This window comes from Lontra canadensis, unplaced genomic scaffold, assembly GCF_010015895.1.
Source record: "Lontra canadensis isolate GAN:19392208 unplaced genomic scaffold, GSC_riverotter_1.0 scaffold87, whole genome shotgun sequence".
Taxonomy (NCBI): Eukaryota; Metazoa; Chordata; class Mammalia; order Carnivora; family Mustelidae; genus Lontra; species Lontra canadensis.
The window spans coordinates 5,446,956-5,468,977 of record NW_022631081.1 but is presented as its reverse complement, the minus strand read 5'-3'; the positions used below and the strand labels follow the sequence as shown (position 1 = coordinate 5,468,977).

The following is a 22,022-nucleotide window of genomic DNA, read 5'->3' as shown; positions in this document are numbered from 1 at the left end:
TTTCAGTAGCATTTTCTACAGAAGTAGAACAATCCAAAAATTTCCATGGACCCACAAAAGACTCAAAATATCCAAAGCAATTCTGAGAAAGAAGAACAAAGCAGGAAGCATCACAATTCCTGATTTAAAGCTATACTATAAAGCTATAGTAATCAAAGCAGTATGGTACTGGCATAAAAACAAACCAATGAAACAGAATCAAAAGCCCAGAAATAAACCCAAGTATAAATGCTCAACTAATATTTGACAAAGGAGCAAAGACTACTCAATGGAAAAATGACAATCTTTTCGAAAAATGGTGCTGGGAAAATTCAATATGCACTTATAAAAGAATGATACTAGACCCCATCTTAAACCACTCACAAAAATTAACTCACAGGGGATTAAAGACTTAAATATTACCTGAAACCATGAAAACTCCTAAAAGAAAATACAGGAAAAGAGCTCCTTCACATGGGTCTTGGCAATGATTTTTTTGATATGACACCCAAAGCACAAACAACGAAATCGAACATAAACAAATGGGACTCCACCAAACCAAAAAAACTTCTGCACAGCAAAACAAATCAACAAAGTGAGTAAGATAACCTATGGAATGGGGAAAAAAATATTTGCAAACCATAGGATTTGATAAAGGATTAGTATCCAAAATATATACAACTTGAGAGCAAAAAAACCCCCAAATACTCCAATTAAAAAATAGGCAAAGAGGGGCACCTGGGTGGCTCAGTGGGTTAAAGCCTCTGCCTTTGGCTCAGGTTATGATCCCAGGGTCCTGGGATCGGGTCCCGCATCGGCTCTCTGCTCAGCAGAGAGCCTGATTCCCTCTCTCTCTGCCTGCCTCTCTGCCTACTTGTGATCTCTGTCTGTCAAATAAATAAAATCTTTAAAAAAAAAATAGGCAAAGAAACTGAATATAGACATTTTTCCAAACAGGATATGTGAAAGGCCAACAGGTTCATGAAAAGATGCTCAACATCACCCGTCATAGGGGAAATGCAAATCAAAACCACAAGGAGCTATCACCTTGTACCTGTTAGAACGAACTATCACCTCATACCTCACACCTGTCACATCATCAAAAAGACAATAGATAACAAATGTTAGCATGAATGCAGAGAAAAGGGAGTCTTGTGCACTGTTGGTGGGACTGTAAATTGCTGTAGCTACTATGGAAAACAGTATGGAGGATCCACAAAAAATTAAAAGTAGAACTACCAAGTGTGTAAACCTAGCGATTCACAGACCTGTACCTTTGGGGCTAATAATACATTATATGTTAATAAAAAATTTAAAGTTAAAAAAAGAGGTATTGATTTAAAAGTAGAACTACCATATGATCTGATAATTTCACTTCCGGGAATATATTTGATATAAATGAAGACACTAACTTGAAAAGGTATTTGTACTCCCATGTTCACAGCAGCATTATTTACAGCCAAGACATGGAAACAACATAAGGACCTAAGTGTCCACGGATGGGTGAATGGATGCAGTTGTGGTATATATATATATACATACAATGGAATAAAAAGCAAAGAAATCCTGCCATTTTTGACAACATGGATGAACCCTGAAGACATGATACTGAGTGACTAAGTCAGATAAAGACAAATACTCTATGATCTCACTTACATGTGGAGTCTAAAAGCAAACACAAAAAACTTATAGAAAAAGATCATATTCGTAGTACCAGAGGCAGGGGTGGGAGAGGGAACTGGAGGAAAGTGGTCAAAGGCATAAACTTCTAATTATAAAATAGAGAAGTACTGGAGATGAAATGTACAACATGATGCCTAGGTTACCACTGCTGTATGATATGTATGAAAGTTGTTAAGAGAATAACTCCTGGGATGCCTGGGTGGCTCAGTTGGTTGGGTGTCTGCGTTCAGCTCGGGTCATGGTCCCAGGAACCTGGGATCGGGCCCCGCGTTGGGCTTGGGCCCCGTGTTGGGCTCCCTGCTCGGTGGGGAGTCTGCTTCTCTCTCTTCTTCTGCTCTTCTACCTGCTTATGCTCACTCTCATTTTCTCTCTCTCTCTCTCTCTCTCTCTCTCTCATAAATAAATAAATAATATTAAAAAAAAAAAGAATAACTCCTAAGACTTTCTATTATAACTAAAAAAGTTTTATTAAAAAAACCGTATTTATTTGAGAGAGACAGAGAGAGAGAGAGAAAATGAGTGGGGGCAGGGGCAGAGGGAGAAGGACAAACAGACTCCCTGCTGAACAGGGAGCCCAGTGCAAGTGGGAGCCCATGACCCTGAGATCATGATCTGAGCTGAAGTCAGATGCTTAACAGAATGAGCCACCCAGCTCTTTTCTTTTTTTCCCATTTTTTATTGTGTCTGTATGAGATGATGGATGTTAATTAAAATTACTCTGGTAATCATTTCACAAGTCAAACCTTTACACTGTACATCTAAAACTCATACAGTGATAATATGTCAATTATATGTTATAATACTGGGGGCAAAAAACTTTTTCCTCTTGGGGAAATCGGCTGAGTGTCCGACTCTTGACTTTGACTCAGGTCATGGGATTGGGTCCTATGTCAGGCTCCCTGCTCAATGGGGAATCTGCTTGAGATTCTCTCCCTCTCTCTCTCTCTCTGCTCACACTTTTTCTCTCTCTCTCAAATAAATAAGTGAATCTTTGGAAAACGAACACCAAAAATCTCTCACCTTTTGACCAGAAACATGCTAACAATTAACTACTTAATAATGTGTATCAATAAAATTCAAGTAATATAACATGAAACCTGACCTGTAGTGACAGTCTGCTCGAACACAGAGTTTCCACTCTCGCTGGAAAACCCACCACTCTTCTTTCCATTCTTCAAAGGCCTTCCGAAGTATTCTTTGCTCATAGTAAAACCTTCAGCAATAAACGAAAATCAGAGATCCATGATTATGATATTTATTTCCAAATTAGTTTCATATTGCCTTTACTATCTCATAGAAAAGTGTGGCTCATTATTTGACAACACCAGAATAGAATAAAAACACATTTTTTAGATCAAAATCTTTGAACTATTTAAATCAGAAAGAAAACTAAAAAATGTTATACTACAGATCCTACCATTTAGAGAGGTTAAAGTAAAATAAAAATCTGACTTTCCAAGTTTCCAAGTTAAGAATTATTCTCCAGTTTTTGTTTTCCTTCATCAAACTAAAAAATATTTTTTATTAGTAAAAAGCTGTAGCTACACTTCCCATTTACATATACAGGAGATTAAAAATTATAAGCAAACACCTAATGGTATTCCTAGTACTTACAGGAACACAGCATATTAGTTTAACTGAAATTTAGCCAGAGGAGTTATAAAAACAGCCAAAGAGAGGCAGAGGAAATAAAGGGGCAAAAGTCGATTAGAAAGAAAGTAAGAGCAATGGCACACTGCGTTGATGCTAACAGGCACTGTGAGGTGACTGAGAACTCAAGAACTCTGTGCCTGTCGGTCACTTTGAATTTCTATTCACGGTTCTGCAGAACTGTGTCCTTTAACTAACATGTCCTTCCTCCTCGCCACTCATGCCTTCTTCTAGCTAGCAAAAACAGGGAAATTCACTTCACTATTGTTCGTGATAAAAATTAAAAAAAAAAAAGAAAATTATAAGAAATGCCCCTCAAAAGGGGATAGGTTAAATTCAATCAATGCCATCTAGTCATTTTTTAATGAAGTAGAGCTAAGTACAACTGAAATGGAGAGATGTTCCAGGAAAGGTGTGAGGTGAAAAGATAAAGCTACCTCATAAAGTATATATGACACCATTTTTAAAAATTAATTTTTTACTTCCAGTACCCGTATGTTGGAATTAATACATACTAAATTTACATATATCTACATATAATGTATGTACACATATTTGCATACATACATAAAAACATCTATGTGTACATGCATGTATTGTGTGTACATATATAAATGATTATATTATACATATTAAAAGCCTGAAAAGGTTTCCAGTATACCCAACTATTACCAGTGGTTATCTCTCAGTGAGAGATTGATTACAGGAGACCGTTGCTTCCTATTACACATGTCTATATTTAAAAATTTTTTAAACAACTCTGTTCATGATATAGAAAAAAAATTTTTTTAAGATTTTATTTATTTATTTGTTAGAGAGAGAGAGAGAGAGAGAGAGCGTGCACGAGCACAGGCAGACAGAGTGGTAGGTAGAGGCAGAGGGAGAAGCAGGCTCCCCGCCGAGAAAGGAGCCCGATGTGGGACTCGATCCCAGGACGCTGGGATCATGACCTGAGCCGAAGGCAGCCGCTTAACCACTGAGCCACCCAGGCATCGCTGATTTAGAAAAATTTTAATGGAAATGAACCACTTGCATTTGTGTATGTACTTCCTTCTACCAACTACTACTGTCCACCTACCTCCTTCCTTCCCCAAACTCTACTAAAATAACAGCCCATATATTTTGAGGGGTAAGCCCACGAAGACAGAGAATAGGAGCAACGATGATAGACAAGAGATGTCAACAAATTTTACATGATAGAGAGCAGGCAGGCGAGGGGCAACTGAATCAACAGATTGGAGAAAGCAGAGGAATTGAGGCGCACCCAGCTGGTGGCACAGACAGAAAAGCAGGGAACATGAGGCATCAGGAACAGGGGAGCCTGGTTGGAGATGGAAACATTGGATGGTAGGCAGGCATAATCAGTTAGGCCCCAGGTCCTGTTATTTACCCAAGCAGAGACTCAGGTTTCTCTCTGGAGAGGCTGAACAGAGGGCCACTAGACTGCAGAATACCAGGCAGAGCTCTGGAGAGGGTCTTCAACGGAGTCCACATACTCAACAGTGAGACCCCCATTCCCTCTCCTCTGCCTAGAGCCAAACTTATAACCACCACCAACCGCCTCCAAGCTACTCAACCCTAGAAGGAGTTTGGAGGATTCCTCTCCTCTGGGGAAAATTGATCAATTTAAGGGAAAGGCTTTTATTATTATTTTTTTAAGATTTCATTTATTTATTTGAGCGAGAGAGAGAGCGAATGCACACAAGCAGGGGGAGCAGCGGAGGGAGACAGAAAAGGCTCACCGCAGAGCAGGGGGCCCACTGCGGGGCTTGATCCCAGGACCCTGGGATCATGAACTGAGTCCAAGGCAGACACTTAACCGACTGAGCCCCCCAGGTGCTCCCAGGGAAAAGGCTTTTAGATACTGACAGCTGGAGGTTCCCCAGTGAAACTGTCTTGTCTCTGCCTCAAAAACCTAAAGTGAAGGCTTCAATTTACAAGTCCCTGTGCATACACAGAAAAGCCTCCAAAATTAATATTTTAGTGCTTAACTCTTAAATATGAACAGACAACAAAAGGGTCTTTTGACATTTAGGGAAAGGCTCCCATATGAGACAGTGACCAAAAGAACAGAGAAAAGGGAGCACAGGAGAAACGGACAATATAAGCAAAATCTTAAAAATAAATTGCTACATTAACCTAAAAAAATTAAGAATCTTCAGGGTGCTATGTTTTTAAAAATACTCAGAGAACAAAACAAGATGCAGGAAATTTAAAACGGGACAGCAGAAATTAAAAAAAAAAAATCCACAGATGGGTGAAACAAAAAGGTGATTGGCCTTATACACCAAGTAACGACTACGGTCTTACGCTCTCTCAGCCTGTAGGGAAGCTACCTGCCACATGAGCACAGGAGAGACAGGACTTGATCTACTCAGAATACCTGTCGTGAAGAGACTGACTGGAGCAGGGCTGGAAGCAGGAGACCAGCGTGGTCACAGGGGTCATTCAGGAGAGACACAATGATAACTGGAGGTTCTGAAGAGAGGTGGAGTTTGAACACATTTTGAAAAGTGAGTCACCACAATTACAGCACTGGCATTGCAGACTGGGGTGTGAGAGAGTAAGAGAGGTCAGAGGTGACTCCCAGGCTTCTGACCTGAGTTCCTGGAAAGATGGGAGTTTCCATTAACAGAAGGAGAAAACTTGGGAGAGATGTTTGTGGGGATGATCTAGATTTTGGATTTGAACATACTAAGTTGCGACATCTATTAGACACAATGGATTGTTACATATGTAGCAGTCTGGACAAGGGGGAGGTCTGGTGGGGTGTATATATTTGGGAATCATCCTGAGAGCTGATGAGACTGTCACGGTTGTGAGGTTCCACAGAAGCAGTGCAAAGATGATGTAGTGACCTTAACGAAAACAGTTCTGGTGGAGGGCCAGTCTAAAGCCTAGTAGGATGGATTTGAGAGAGACTACAAATCCATACTCTGTGTTGGAGACAGAGTAAGGCCAGGGGAGTTGAGGTAAAGGGGAGCAAAGAGACGGAGGTGCTAGATGCAGGAGGACGTATGGTCAAAGCGATTTTTTTTTTCAGGTTGAGAGAAGTAAGGATATATGCTGGTGCAAATGACCCAGTAAATGGCAAAAAACTGATGCAGAAAAGAGAAAAAAACTGCTTGGGTAATGGCCTTGAGTAGGCACAAAGAAAATGGTGCAAAAGCCAAGGATTTTGCCGCAGATGAGAGCAAGGACAATTCACCTGCCTAACGGTAGGGAAAGCAGCTTGCACAGTGAAAGATGTTGACGGTGTTGTTTCTATCAAGAAAGTAGGAAGCAAGGCCATTAGCTAAGAAATCTTAGGAAGAAAGCTTGATGAATTAAATACTATAGAAGGACATGACTGTTTTACCTACTTCTCAAGTTAGTAAAAAAAAAAACTGTTCAGGGGACACCTGGGTGGCTCAGTGGGTTAAAGCCTCTGCCATCTGTTCAGGTCATGATCCCGGGTGCTGGGATCGAGCCCCTCATCGGGCTCTCTGCTCAGCGGGGAGCCTGCTTCCCTTTCCCTCTCTCTGCCTACCTCTCTGCCTACTTCTGATCTTTCTCTCTCTGTCAAATAAATAAATAAATAAAATCTTAAAAAAACAACAACACAAAACTGTTCAGATCTTCTGTTCGGGAAAGTGACTACCTCACATTTAAGAGTACCTTATATATGGACATATACTGCATTATTTTTGGTCATTTTGGTTCAGTTTATTAATGATAAAACAATGCCAGTTAGTAAAAGTTAAAACAATCTCCAAGAACATAAAGGCATTATTCTGCATTTTCTGGTATGAATTAATTCTCCTCTAATATTCTTAAAAGTGAGGAAAAAACATGAAAAACGAAGAAAACAAACAAAAAAGCAAAAATCAGTATGTCCAATCTTCCCCAAAGTAACAAACAACTCACTTGATTTAAAAAGAGATTACAAAATGAAAAAAAATAATAATAAAAAAATAAAAAGAGATTAGAACTTAAAGAAAAAAAACAAAAACATCCCACCCTAAATTTCTAAGTCAACACAGTATCAGAATTCTAATTCTGGTGGATGTTAGAGAACAAGCAGTATTCTTACTCTCTCATTCTGCAATCTGAGAAACTAAGGCCCAGAGCCATAACTTTCCCCCAGGTCAAATAATTAGCTAAGGCCTGGACTAGGCCCCAAACTCAGGTCTCCCAAATTCCAGTCCAGTATCATTCCTCCAGACCCTGCTACCACTCATGAGCAAAGAAAGTAAAGATTGTAATAGGATTTTATTTTTTTATTTGACAGAGAGATCACAAGTAGGCAGAGAGGCAGGCAGAGAGAGAGGGAATCAGGCTCCCTGCTGAGCAGAGAACCCGATTCGGGACCCGATCCCAGGACCCTGGGATCAAGACCTGAGTGAAGGCAGAGGCTTTAACCCACTGAGCCACCCAGGCACCCTAACAGGATGATTTTAAAGCAATATAACAGACATCGGTCACTGGCTAACACAACACCCACTATCAAGCCTCTGCCTCCTCATGGGCATCTGATGCAGAAGCTGGAAAGGTTTCTTTCCCAGCCTCCTCTGTAGCACAAGGCAGTCAGTAACATAGCTCAGACAATGAGGCAGAAGCAGAAGGGTACCTGGGGGACTCAGTGGGTTAAAGCCTCTGCCTTCAGCTCAGGTCATGATCCCAGGGTCCCGGAATTGAGCCCTGCGTAGGGCTCCCTGCTCAGCAGGGAGCCTGCTTCCCTTCCTCTCACTCTGCCTGCCTCTCTGCCTACTTGCGATCTCCGTCTATCAAATAAATAAATAAAATCTTTAAAAAAAAAAAAAGCAGAATGCAACTGAAGGCTTCCAGGAAAGTTTTATTTTCCTGAGTAAAAGAGAGATCTGACGCTGCCCTTCCCTACTCCTTCCTGTGTAAAACAGAACAGTCATTTTGCAACAATGCAGTGTCATCTCTGAGGAAAAAGGGCCAATACGTTAAAAATGGTGAACTCGAAAGGTACTAAGAGCCGGAGTCTCCGATGGGCTCCCTGAGCAGCTAAATGAACACCAACCTCCAGACTGCTTACAAGAAAAAGCAAATCCCAATTTGTTAAAGACACTGTCAGACTTTCTCTTACTTAGAGTTGAATGCATTTCTTTTCTTTTTCTTTTTTTTTTTTTTAAAGATTTTTATTTATTTATTTGACAGACAGAGAACACAAGTAGGCAGAGAGGCAGGCAGAGAGAGACGGAGAAGCAGGCTCCCTGCTGAGCAGAGAGCCCGATGTGGGGCTCGATCCCAGGACCCTGGGATCATGACCCGAGCCGAAAGCAGAGGCTTTAACCCACTGAGCCACCCAGGCGCCCCTCTTTTCTTTTCTTTTTTAAGATTTTATTTATTTATTTGACAGACAGAGATTACAAGTAGGCGGGGGCGGGGGGAGCAGGCTCCCCGTCGAGTGGAGAGCCTGATACGAGGCCCAATCCCAGGACTCTGAGATCACGACCCGAGCCAAAGGCAGAGGCTTAACCCACTGAGCCACCCAGGCACCCCTGAATGCATTTCTAATATAATCAGCATTTCCCAAGTACTAGGACTATAAATGGGCATTACTTAAACAAACATTTCTAGTTAAGTAGGGTCAAATAATAAGTTAAATAAAAGTGAAGAGGAAAAGAACTTGGGGAAGATAGTGGAGGGGACAACAGAGGCTTCCAGTCTCTAAATCCCCATAAAACACAAACAACAACCATGTAGCAAAACCAAAAATTCACGTACCAATTACAACAAAACCATGGGACAAGTTATCCCCATAAAATCAAAATGCAAGCAGATGAAGACAAACCATCCATAGTCAAAAGACCTGCATGGTTTTAACATTTCTACAGGAGAAAGAAGGAACACGGAGGTTGGCATCTAAGGAACCTGAGAATGGGGGCGGGGGGGACCCAAAACAGCCATTAAGTGGTCACTACAAATTGCAAAGGCTCCATCTGAGACTCGCAGCTGAACCTGAGAGGAGTTTTCTCCACTCCACTGCCAGGGCTCATGTAGACAGAACTGAAACAGTTGGAGCAGTCCTGCTCCTAGTCTCAGAACCAACATGCCAAGCTCCCTTTTAGGCCAGAGCTTCAGAATGAGGAAAACCTGCTGGAAGTAGAATAGAAATTGAGCAGGAGATGCATGAGAGATGAAGAAAGAGAGGATCAGACCAAGTGTTTTAGGGAAACAGAACCAGGATATCCCATAGAGCAAGCTGCCATATTTTTCAAACGAGACAGAAGTGGGAACTCTGTGAAGTAGGAAAGTTAACTGATCTTGCCTCATTCTAAAAAGTCCAGAAAGATCAATTCCAAATAAAAAGGAGCAACAAAATATGAGGTCAAATCCTCCACAAAGTTATTTTATGGGAAAGCAAAAGGAGAATAACATGCCTATAGACTAAGAAAATATGCCAGAAAGATGTGTCCACAAAACAAAGCAAAAATACAAAACCCTGTCAGCTATTATCTCAGAATGAACTAAAAGACTTTAAGAAAATAAATCCATACCTAGGCATATCATATTAAAACTCTGAAAAATAAGATAATGAAACTTCAAAACAGTAATAGTTAGACTAACAACTTACAAATGGAAGCCATAAGACAATGAACTATCTTCAAAATGCTGGGGAAGAAACTGGCAACCTAGATTTCTCTATGCAGTGAAATATCCTTCAAAAACGAAAGTGAAATAAAAACATTTTTAGACAAAATCTGAGAGAATTCATCACAAGCAGATCTATTCTGAAGCAAATGATCAGGCTGTTCCAATGACATAAGCAAAATAATCACAGATGGAAAACTGGAGACACGGGAAAAAAACAGGAAGGATAAATATGTGAATAAATCTAAGTGAATATTAGCTGTATAAAACAAGAAAAAATAATGTTTTACAGATTTTCAAATATAAACAGAATTAAAATACCTTATAGAAAGGGCATATAAGTCAGGAGGGGGGACAGAGTTAAAGGTTGCTTTAAGGACCTTGCCTTGTTTGGGAAGAGGGCAAAAGGACCTATTAACATTAGACACTGATAAATTAAACATATATATTTTATGCTTTAGGACAGTCACTAAAAGAAGAATAAAAGTTTGGGTGGGGTAATAAATAAAATATTCAACTGAATTAAAAACAACAACAACTTTATTTGAAGGTACTGAAAAGCTACCAAGCAAGTGAAAAAGGACAGGGCCAAGGTCCAGGAGAAGAAGGAAAAGCAGAGGTGAACTCTGCCTAACCTGTGAGGCTGGGACTGGTAAAGACACACAAAGGAGATGGGAAGAGCATGGCTCCCCACAGGGTATATGCAAAGATTTCAGAGGACACCCACAGGCCAAATTTGTTTAAGAGACTTGGATGATGTTCCAGATTAGGAAAGCCACAATGTGAGAAAAATGAAACAAGAAAAGTTGTAATAAGGGAAGAGTAGAGGGGTTAAGAGCCCACAACATTTCTGTTTTTAAAAAAATGCTTACATCTCAATGGCTGTCAATTTTTCCTCTGCAATATACCCTACACTGGCCCCTTGTCTCCAACCCCACCCGCTCCTGCATGGGTCCCTAACCCTGGTGGCCCCCACGGCAATCCGCTCTTCGCTCTTTGTGCTGCAGCTGAAGCCCTTTTAACCAAACCCGAAGCAGGGGGCAGTGGCCCATACAAAGTGAAGCGGGGGCACAGGGACTTTCTATACTAAAATTTCACTCCCCTTGCCAATGCCAACTTTTCCCCCCAGGTTCTGTCCTAGATCAAGTCAATGTGGTCAGTCCGTGAAAGAGATTATTTACTTCTGGGCAAATCCTTTTTTTCAGAGAGGGTCTTAGCTACCCTGGTTTACTTAGAATTCCTTCATACACTCATTGGGTCAAACTAGGGCGTATTAGGTTACCATTATATCATATGCCTGCTAGAGGCTGGGGGAGAAGGGAGGAGAATGTAACACATGCCATAACAAAGGTTACGTATGGGCTTACTACAAAACAAAAACCTAGAATAAACTCAGAGGAATTTGGTTTTCTGAGCTAATACTACCTGGCTTTAGAGGGAAATACTCTTCCAAAAGTCATTCGAATCCACAAATATAAGAACTTTCTGGTCACGCATCTGAAAAAAGGAAAGAAAGGATATATACATACACATTTTAAAATTCCATTTGACTTATTTCATCAATTTTCTGGAAAGCAGAGGGAAGTTAATGTCCCACGGGGAGATATGCTAGCATGAGTCAAAAGGTGAATCACAGCTATTCTTGCATCAAATAGAGCATAGGATGGACAGATTTATAAAGCCAAGATCAAGCAGATTGTTTTATTATTTTTATTTTTATAAGTAATCTATACCCTCATTGTGGGGCTCTAACTCACAACCCTGAGATCAAGAGTCATATGCTTTACCAACTGAGCCAGCCAGGCAACCCCCAAGCCGATTATTTTTGAAAAATACTTTCAATATAAAGTCTTTTGTCAATGAAGACTTCAGAGTCGAGGAAAAGGAAGCAAGTACATGAAAATGCTTTTATTCACATTATTCTTACTGCCTAAAACACCTAGCAAATGCCCACTTACCTATCAAGGCTCACCTTCAATGCCTGCTCCTAAGTGAAGCCTTCCTGGACCTTCCCCAATCCAAACACGGTGAGTAGCCTTGTACCCTCAACACCCTGATCCAACCCTTAGTATAATATAATGTTATGACACCAAATCACAGTAATCAGCTCACAGGGGACCTGTTGTTCCCTCTGCACTGTAAGCCCTTGAGAGAATGGGGACCGAGTCTTATAGTATCTCAAGTACCTAGCACAGCACCTGGTACACATGCAAAAAAGGTGGCTTGTCTTGGCCAGTTAGTCTCCAGGTTCAGCTTGGAACACTCTTCTTCTTCCTACTCTTTATGTGGCTTATTCATACATTATCCTTTAAGGCTCATCTTAAACCCCACTTCCTCCAGGAAGTTCCTCTGGCTACACTAGTGGGGCTGTTCTACCCACATGGGCCTGCAGCACCACATCCTCTCGTCTTTTAGCATTTATCCTGCTTTCTTGGTGGGACTCAACAGTCAGTCAAGCCTACATGATTTTAAGCCTTCGGAAGGTCATGGACTATGAATGTTTATTCACCTTATATACTCATCATCTAGCACACCTGGCCAAGTAGGCACCTGATAAATTTTTTTGGTAGTTTTATGGTTTTATTAACACAAATATGCACGTAAGCTATCTATTCATTTTCTTCACTGTGCAGCTTGGTATTGGGATTGGTGGCTCTGATGGCCAGCTGGGCTGCTCTTTCCACAGTGGCTTTGTGCTTCTTAGAGGAGACACTGTGAGTAATCTCTACACAGTAAGATTTGTTGCACATCGCAGAGCTTCAGCCTCCCTGACACTGTGGGCTAGGAACTTCCGGAAACCAATGGGCAGCATGTGCTTGGTATTCCTGTTGTTCCTGTAACATATGCTGGGCATTAAGATCTGGCCCTTAAATCTTCTGTGCACCCTACTGTCAATGCCTCTGGGTTTCTTCCAGTTGTGCTTAATTTTGATATATCTGGTGCCAGATAAATTTCTTGGTCCTCTTTGTAACAATCTTGGGCTTCACCAGAGGTCAGAGGAAGGCCATGATGCTGAATAGGAGATGGCTGCCACATCCTCAGGAAGAGAAAGCTTGATAAATTTTTGTTGAGGGCACCTGAGTGGCTCAGTTGGTTAAGTGTCTGCCTTTGGCTCAGGTTATGATCCCAGAGTCCTGGAATCGAGCCCTGAATTGGGCTCCCTGCTCAGTGAGGAGTCTGCTTCTCCCTCTCCCTCCATCCCTACCTCCTTGCTCCTGCTTTCTTGCTCTTTCTCTCTCTCCCCCTCAAATAAATAAAAATCTTTTAAAAAATTTTTTGCTGAATGAATAAATGCCTTTAATAGACCTAATCAAGAGGAGTGGAAAATGATAATTTTTCTTAGACTATGTTTAGACTTTTTCTGGAAGACTCTTTACAGCTTACACATTGTGGGAACAACTAGAGAATGGGAATGAAAACACAGAATGACAGACTTTAAGTCTGTAGATTCCTAAATATCCTTTTCTTCTTAACATTCTGCCACAAAGAGTAAGCATCAAAGTCTCCGACTAATTGAGATAGGAGAATAAGAATTATCCCCTCATTTTAACCAAGAAGAGTGAACAGTGGAAAAGCCACTGCAGGCAGGTGACAACATGCAAGCTCACCTGATACGCAATTCTCGTAACCGGTTCCTTCGGGTCCAACCATGTGAGGCAGGATACTGAACTGGATGAGTGGCACAAGGTTTCTCACTCCGGATCCCAGAGAAGGCAGAAGACTTCTGGTTGGCCAGTACCTTTGGAGGATAAGTTTTCTTAACTGCACCATCCTTAAGAGACCTTAAATTTGAGGAGCAATGGGGAAAGGAGAGAATCAAATTATCTCTGCATGTGATACAAATATCTTTTGATGCACAAGGGAAATTAAATAGATAAGCAAAACGAGACTGACTGAGAGTAACCATGCTTCAAGAACAATAAGCAGCCCGATCTCTGACAAAAATACCTCCCATTCACAATGGTCAGCCAATCATCCCCAAGGCTACCCCCTAGATTCAATGATGATTAGATAGAAGGACTCACAGAACTCAGCATATAGTTGCCCTCGCAGCTATGATTTATCACAGCAAGAGGGCACAAAGCAAAATCAGTAAAGAGAAAAGGGGGAGGGGACAAAGACTGCCAGAAATTAGGTGCATGCTTCCAAGAGTCCTCTCCCAGTGGAGCCACATAGAATACCCTTAATTCATCATTAAGACTGCATGGTACTGGCACAAAAACAGATATGTAGATCAATGGAACAGAATAGAGAGCCCAGAAATAGACCCTCAACTCTATGGTCAACTAATCTTCGACAAAGCAGGAAAGAATGTCCAATGGAAAAAAGACAGCCTCTTCAACAAATGGTGTTAGGAAAATTGGACAGCCATATGCAGAAAAATAAAATTGGACCATTTCCTTACACTACACATGAAAACAGACTCAAATGGATGAAGGACCTCAATGTGAGAAAGGAATCCATCAAAATCCTTGAGGAGAACACAGGCAGCAACCTCTTCCACCTTAGCTGCAACAACTTCTTCCTAGGAACATCGTCAAAGGCAAGGGAAGCAAGGGCAAAAATGAACTATTGGGACTTCATCAAGATCAAAAGCTTTTGCACAGTAAAGGAAACAGTTAACAAAACCAAAAGACAACTGACAGAATGGGAGGAGATATTTGCAAAGGGCATATCAGATAAAGGGCTAGTATCCAAAATCTATAAAAAGCTTAGCAAACTCAACACCCAAAGAACAAATAATCCAATCAAGAAATGGGCAGAGGACATGAACAGACATTTCTGCAAAGAAGACATCCACATGGCCAACAGACACATGAAAAAGTGCTCCACATCACTCGGCATCAGGGAAATACGAATCAAAACCACAATGAGATACCACCTCACACCAGTCAGAATGGCTAAAATTAACAAGTCAGGAAATGACAGATGCTGGCAAGAATGTGGAGAAAGGGGAACCCTCCTGCACTGTTGGTGAGAATGCAAGCTGGTGCAACCACTCTGGAAAACAGCATAGAAGTTCCTCAAAAAGTTGAAAATAGAGCTACCTTATGACCCAGCAATTGCACTACTGGGTATTTACCCTAAAGATACAAACATAGTGATCCGAAGGGGCACGTGCACCCGAATGTTTATAGCAGCAATGTCCACAATAGCCAAACTATGGAAAGAACCTATATGTCCATCAACAAATGAATGGATAAAGAAGATGTGGTATATATACACAATGGAATACTATGCAGCCATCAAAAGAAATGAAATCTTGCCATTTGCAACAACATGGATGGAACTAGAGGGCATTATGCTTAGCGAAATAAGTCAATCAGAGAAAGACAATTATCATATGATCTCCCTGATATGAGGAAATTGAGGGGCAACTTGGGGGGCTTGGGGTTAGGAAAAGAATAAATGAAACAAGATGGGATCAGGAAGGAGACAAACCATAAGAGACTCTTAATGTCACAAAACAAACTGAGGGGGGTTGGGGATAGGGAGGTAGGGAGAGGGTGGTGGGGTTATGGACAATGGGGAGGGTATGTGCTACGGTGAGTGCTGTGAAGTGTGTAAACCTGGTGATTCACAGACCTGTACCCCTGGGGCTAATAATACATTACATGTTAATAAAAAAATAAAAAAATTTTAAAAACAGGAAAAAAAAATAAAATGCAGGAACAAATGTTAAAAAAAAAAAAAAAAAAGAATACCCTTAATTCCCCCAGCACTGAATTATGTGAACACATGTAAAATGTCGTCTACCAGGGAAGTTTATCAGAGACCCAGTCGCCAAAGTTCTTATGGGGGCTGGTCCTATTGACACCCTCTTCCTATCACATACCAAAATTCTAGATTCCTATTAAGAAAGCTGGTGCTCAGTACAAACTACATTGTTAGCACAGTTAACTACCCTTATCAGTCAAGGAATGGTGAGAACCATCCTGAAATCTAAGTCTCTAGACACCAGTCAAGGACCAATCTTGTAAGCAGGACTTTCTAAGAATAGCAGTCTCAGGCCTGCAATGTTAATTCTTTTTCACATGAATGGAAAACATAGCAGAGAAGAGCAAAAAGGAAAGTGAGTTTTTTAAAAACAGTAATAAAGCTGACAAATAGTCAATGAAACTGATCAAGAATCTCTTCTTAAAAAGAAGGCCAAAAACCAATATTAGGGGGGAAAAGGAAACACATCATTAGAAATGAAAAGAGATATTGTAAATAACTCGATAAAAATAAATTTGAAGATATAGATAAAATGGATAAGTAGCTAGAAAAACAAAACTTACCAAAAACTGCACAAGAAGTATAAAATGCAACAGTCCAATAACCATTAGCAAAAATAAACAATAGTAAAAACCTTCTTGCAATGAAATATCCAGGCCTTGATGGTCCTCCTGTCAAGTTCCACCAAAATGATAGGAAAAATTCATGCCAATCTCACATAAACTATCGAAGGAATTCTTTTTCTATTCTGTTCTATTCTATTTGAGAGAAAGAGACACAGAGAGAACAGGGGAGGAGCAGAGGGAGGGAGAGAGAACCTCAAGCAGGCTCTGCACACAGCACTCAGCATGAAACCTGACCTGGGACTTAATCTCACAACCCTGAGATCATGACCTGAGCCAAAAATCAAGAGTCAGACACTCAAATAACTAAGGCACTCCCCTGAGATTGCTTTTTTTTTTAAAAAAGAACACTACCCACCCAAATCTGTTTAAAACCACATGGTTTTAGGAGACTAGCTATAACCTTAATCAAAACCTAACCAGGAAATTTTAAGAAAGAAAAATTTACATCTCACTAATGAATACAGATGTAAAAATCTAAACAAAATATTAGCTAACTCAAGTCAGCAACATAGAAAAAGTATAATACAATATAATGGAGGCTTAATTCCAGAAAGGGAAGGTTACCATTAGAAAAATCAACCATAAAGACAAATAATCATTTCAAAAGATGCAGAAAAGACAGTTGATTAAAAAATATTCAATATCCATTCATGACAAAAAGTCTTAAACTAGGAAGAGAAACCGTAATCTGATAAGGGCTATCTAAGAAAAACTTACGCAGATACCATACTGAATATGTGAATATAAAGATATTCATATGAATCAATATATGAATATGCAGGTACCAACTGAAACTCATAGCTTTCCCCTTTGAGATTATGAACAGGACATGTAAGACCACTTCTATACAATGTACTGAAGATCCTGGCTGGCAGAGCAAAGCAAAAAAGAGAAATTATAGTCCTAAAGATTGGCGAAGGGGGAATAAAGTGTGATTTTGCATATGACATGATTATGCATGTGGAAAATCCCAAAGAATCTACAGGTAAGTTATCAAAATTTGTAAGAATCTAGCAAGACTATTCTATACAAAAGCAGTATCAAATATATATATAGGGTGCCCAGGTGGCTCAGTGGGTTAAAGCCTCTGCCTTCGGCTCAGGTCATGATCCCAGGGTGATGATCCACATCAGACTCTCTGCTCAGCAGGGAGCCTGCTTCCCTTCCTCTCTCTGCCTGCCTCTCTGCCTACTTGTGATCTCTGTCAAATAAATTAATAAAAATTTTAAAAAATTAATAAATATATATATACAGTCGATTCTTATTATTCACAGATTATATTCTATAAAGTCACCTCAAATATTCCATGTCATGGATTAGAAGAATCAATATTGTTAAAATATCCAAACTACCCAAAGCCATCTACAGACTCAATGTAACCCTTATCAAAATTCCAGTGGTATTTTTCACAGAAATAGAACAAATAATCCTAAAGTATGTGTAGAACCAAGACCCTGGAGAGCAAAAGCAATCTTGAAAAAAACAAAGCTGGAGGCACCATTTTCCCTGATTTCAAACTATATTACAAAGCTATAGTTATCAAAACAGTATGGCATTGGCATAAAAAGATACACAGACCAATGAAACAGAACAGAGAGCCTAGAAATCAACTCAAGTTTGTAGTCAATTAATTTATAATAAAGGAACCAAGAATATACACAGTGGGGAAAGGACAGTCTCTTCAATAAAGGGTATTGAGAAAACTGGACAGCTACATGCAAAAGAATAACACTGGACCACTATCTTACATCATACACAAAAATTAACTCAAAAGAAATTAAAGACTTGAATGTAAGACCTGGAACCATAAAACTCCTAGAAGAAAACATAGATAGTAAGCTCCTTGACATTGGTCTCAGTGCTGATTTTTTTGGATTTGACACCAAAGCAAAGACAACAAAAGCAAAAATCAACACAGGGAACTAATACTAAAAAGCTTCTGCACAGTGAAGGAAACAATCAACAAAATGAAAAAGCCATCTACTGAATGAAAGAAAATATTTGCAAATCATTCTGATAAGGGGTTAATATCCAAACAATATAAAGAATTCCTACAACTTAATAACAAAAAAACACAAATAATCCAATTTAAAAATGGGCAGAGAATCTGAATAGACATGTTTCCAAAGAAGACATACACATGGTGAACAGGTACATACGTGAAAAGAGGCTCACTATCCCTAATCATCAGAGAAATGCACATCAAAACCACAAGGAGATACCACCTCATACCTGTGAGAATGGCTATATCAAAAACACAAGCAATAACAACTGTTGGCAAGGATGTGGGGAAAAGCCCTTATACACTATTCATGGGAATGCAAACTGGTGTAGGCACCGTGGAAAATAATAAGGAGGCTTCTCAAAAATTAAAAAGAGACCTACCATATGATCCACATTTCTGGGGATTTACCTGAAGAAGAGAAAAAAATACTAACTCTAAAAGATATACACATGCCCATGTTCACTGCGGCATTATTTACAATAGCCAAGACAAATAACCTAAGTGTCCGCTGACAAGTGAATGGATAAAGAAAATGTGGTATATATGCACAATAGCATATTCTTCAGCCATAAAAAGTAATGAAATCCTGCCATTTGCAACAACATGAATGACCTTGAGTGCACTGTGCTTAATGAAACAAGTCAGATAGAGAAAGACAAATATCATTATGTTCTCCCTTATATGTAGAAGTTTAAAACAGAACAAAATAACAAGCTTACAGGCACAGAGAACAGACTGGTGGTTGCCAAAGGCAGGGCTGGGGGTGGGTGATCAAAATGGGTGAAGGAGTCAAACGCTACAAACTGCCAGTTATAAAAGAAGTAGGTCATGTGATGATATAGTTAATAATTGTACTGCATATTTAAAAGTTGCTAGGAAAGTAAATCTTAAAAGTTCACATCACAAGAAAAAAATTCTGTAACTATGTATGGTGAAAGATGTTAACTAGACTTATATGGTGAGCAGTTCCTGATACACACAAATACAAAATCATTATGCTGTACACCTGAAACTAACATAACATTGTACCTCAATTATGCCACAATAAAAACTTAAGAAAAAAAAAGGGCCTAGCATTCCTTGTTTCATCTCAGCTGAGAATGCGCCTGTTAAGAAACTCAAATTTTATAAGGCTCTACACATGTCTGAGAATGACCCTGAGAGCTGAGAGATCTGGGGGTTAAAATAAATTCTGGAAATTGGGGCAGAAATTATGTGAATTCACAAATTCAGAATCTACGAATGAGGATCATCTATATATATATTTCTATAGACTGACAATAAACAAAAAATAAAGCTATTTATATACTGTTTTCAAACCACAAACACCAAGCACAGGAGTAAATCTAACAAAAGTTGCCGGGGTACCTGAGCGGCTCCGTCGGTTAAGCATCTGACTCTAGGATGGAGCCCTGTGTTGGCCTCCCTGCTCAATGGGAAGTCTGCTTGTCTACCTCTCCCTTTGCCCCTCCCCCTCCCCCTGCTCACTCTCTGTCTCTCTCAAATAAATAAATAAATCTTTTTTTTTTTTTTAAGTTGTAAACATTTGGGTTGTCTGGCTAGCTCAGTCAGTAGAGCGTGCAACTCTTGATCTTGGGATTGTGAATTCAAGCACCATGTTGGGTGAAGGGCTTACCTTCACCCCCCAAAAAAAGTTCACAACTTTTTTTTTTTAAAGATTTTATTTATTTATTCAACAGAGAGAGAGATCACAAGTAGGCAGAGAGGTAGGCAGAGGGAGAGGGGGCAGCAGGCTCCCCACTAAGCAGAGAGCCTGACGTGGAGCTCGATCCCAGGACCCCAAGACCATGACCCAAGCCAAAGGCAGAGGCCCAACCTATTGAGCCACCCAGGTGCCCCTGTAAACATTTTTATAGGGAAAATTTTAGGACTCACCAAAATTGTTATTTTTCCCAACCTGATCTATAGCTTCAAAGTAATCCCAATTAAAACCCCAACGGTTTTTGTTTAATCCCAATTAAAACCCAACAGCACACCCATACATGGCCAGTGAGAGCACAAGCTGGTACAACCAATTTAGAAAACAGTTACCTAGAAAAATTGAAAATTCTCTTCTCTTTTGGTCCTGCAACCTATTCCCAATTATATACCCAAAATAGTGGTTATCAAAGTGTGATTCCCAAAACGGCATCGGCATTAACTGAGAACTTACTAGAAATACAAATCATTGGGCGTGACCCCAGATCTACTGAATCAGAACTCCGATGGTGGAGTCCAGCAATCTGTGTTTACCAAACCCTCCAGGGCATTCTGCTGCAGGCTCAAACTTGAGAACCACTGTGTGCCAAACTATGCATATGAGAATGTCCATCACATTCAAAAACTGGAAACAACCCAAATGCTCAATAACAGAATTGATAAACTGTGTAATATTCTTAGAATGTATCACAGAGCAAGGAAAATGAGCAAACCACAACTATGGACTATCATGTGAAGAAATCTTAAAATCTTGAGAGAAAGAATTAAGACATACATACAATATGATTCCGTTTATATAAAGGCAAAGAGGGAAAACTAAACTATATTGTTTTGGAACGCATACTTAACTGGTAAAAATATAAAGAAATTTGCAAAAGTGATTACTATTAAGGTAGGACACTGGTTTACTCTAGAGAAGAAGAAGTGGGTGTGATTAGGAAAGAATACAGAAAAAGGGATTTCTGAGGTGTTGACAATACACTATTTCTTTACGGTGTGATGGTTCCATGTTTGTTTCAAAATGATATAATAAACAGTATATTTTATGTACCTTTCTGAATCTAAACTGTGCTAACAGTTTAAATTTTTTTTTTAAGCAAATACATTTTCTTCTCAAGGTCCCACATCTAAAGCCGTAAAGCAATTGGGGAAAATAAACCAGAGTTAGAGGCTACAGAGCTTCATTTTAAGCCATGGTTAATTTGCTTTGGAGGATATAATGAGGCAGGCCTGAAGGATACTTTACAGATCACGTTGGAAACACCGTCAGGGTGCTGATTCAGCTTTCAAGGATCCCTTTTCCATGGGATCAGCAGGGGCAGCCTCAGCAGCCATGCTGGAACTCCATGACCTTTCTCCAAGTCCTGATGGATTGGAGCAGGAGGAGAAATCTTACGCACGCTGGACCAACCAGATTCATCCACCCAGGACTGAATTTGGAGCTGAGACACAGACTGAACAGGAGTTGGGCTGAAGCACCAATATGGCACCACTCAGAAGGAAGGGTCCAAACAACTGCTAGATAGGTCCCTCCCACTATACCCTGGCTTCTACCTTGCCCAAGGAATAGTAGGTTCCACAAAAAATTTCTGTGTTAGTATCATAGGTTGCAAGCAATAAGAATCCAACTCAAGGGGCACCTGGGTGGCTCAGTGGGTTAAAGCCTCTGCCTTCGGCTCAGGTCATGATCCCAGGGTCCTGGGATCAAGCCCCGCATCGGGCTCTCTGCTCAGCGGGGAGCCTGCTTCCCCCTCTCTCTCTGTCTGCCTCTCTGCCTACTTGTGATCTCTGTCTGTCAAATAAATAAAAAAATTAAAAAAAAAAAGAATCCAACTCAAATTGGAATAATTCTTATATATTGTAATATAATAAAATATTAAAATGTATTACATGCATAATAATATAATTCTTATATATTATAATAATTCTTAATTGGAATAATTCAATAAATTCTTATTATAAGCAATAAGAATCCAATTCAAATTGGAATAAGGAAAAAAGAGTGTAACAACAGTAAGGGTCATTCAACAAAACTGACA

At 39.9% G+C, this 22,022-nt stretch overlaps 1 protein-coding gene and 1 pseudogene across 1 annotated transcript in view; both read right to left on the bottom strand.

Moving 5' to 3' along the window:
• Positions 1-22,022, bottom strand: part of SFI1 (SFI1 centrin binding protein) — an 89,711-nt gene that overhangs the window by 64,863 nt on the left and 2,826 nt on the right. Inside the window, 3 exon segments of the mRNA XM_032883184.1 lie at positions 2,765-2,875; positions 11,341-11,412; positions 13,524-13,697. Of these exon segments, the coding sequence (XP_032739075.1) occupies positions 2,765-2,875; positions 11,341-11,412; positions 13,524-13,697 (357 nt within the window).
• On the bottom strand, positions 12,496-12,923 carry LOC116882680 (annotated as a pseudogene).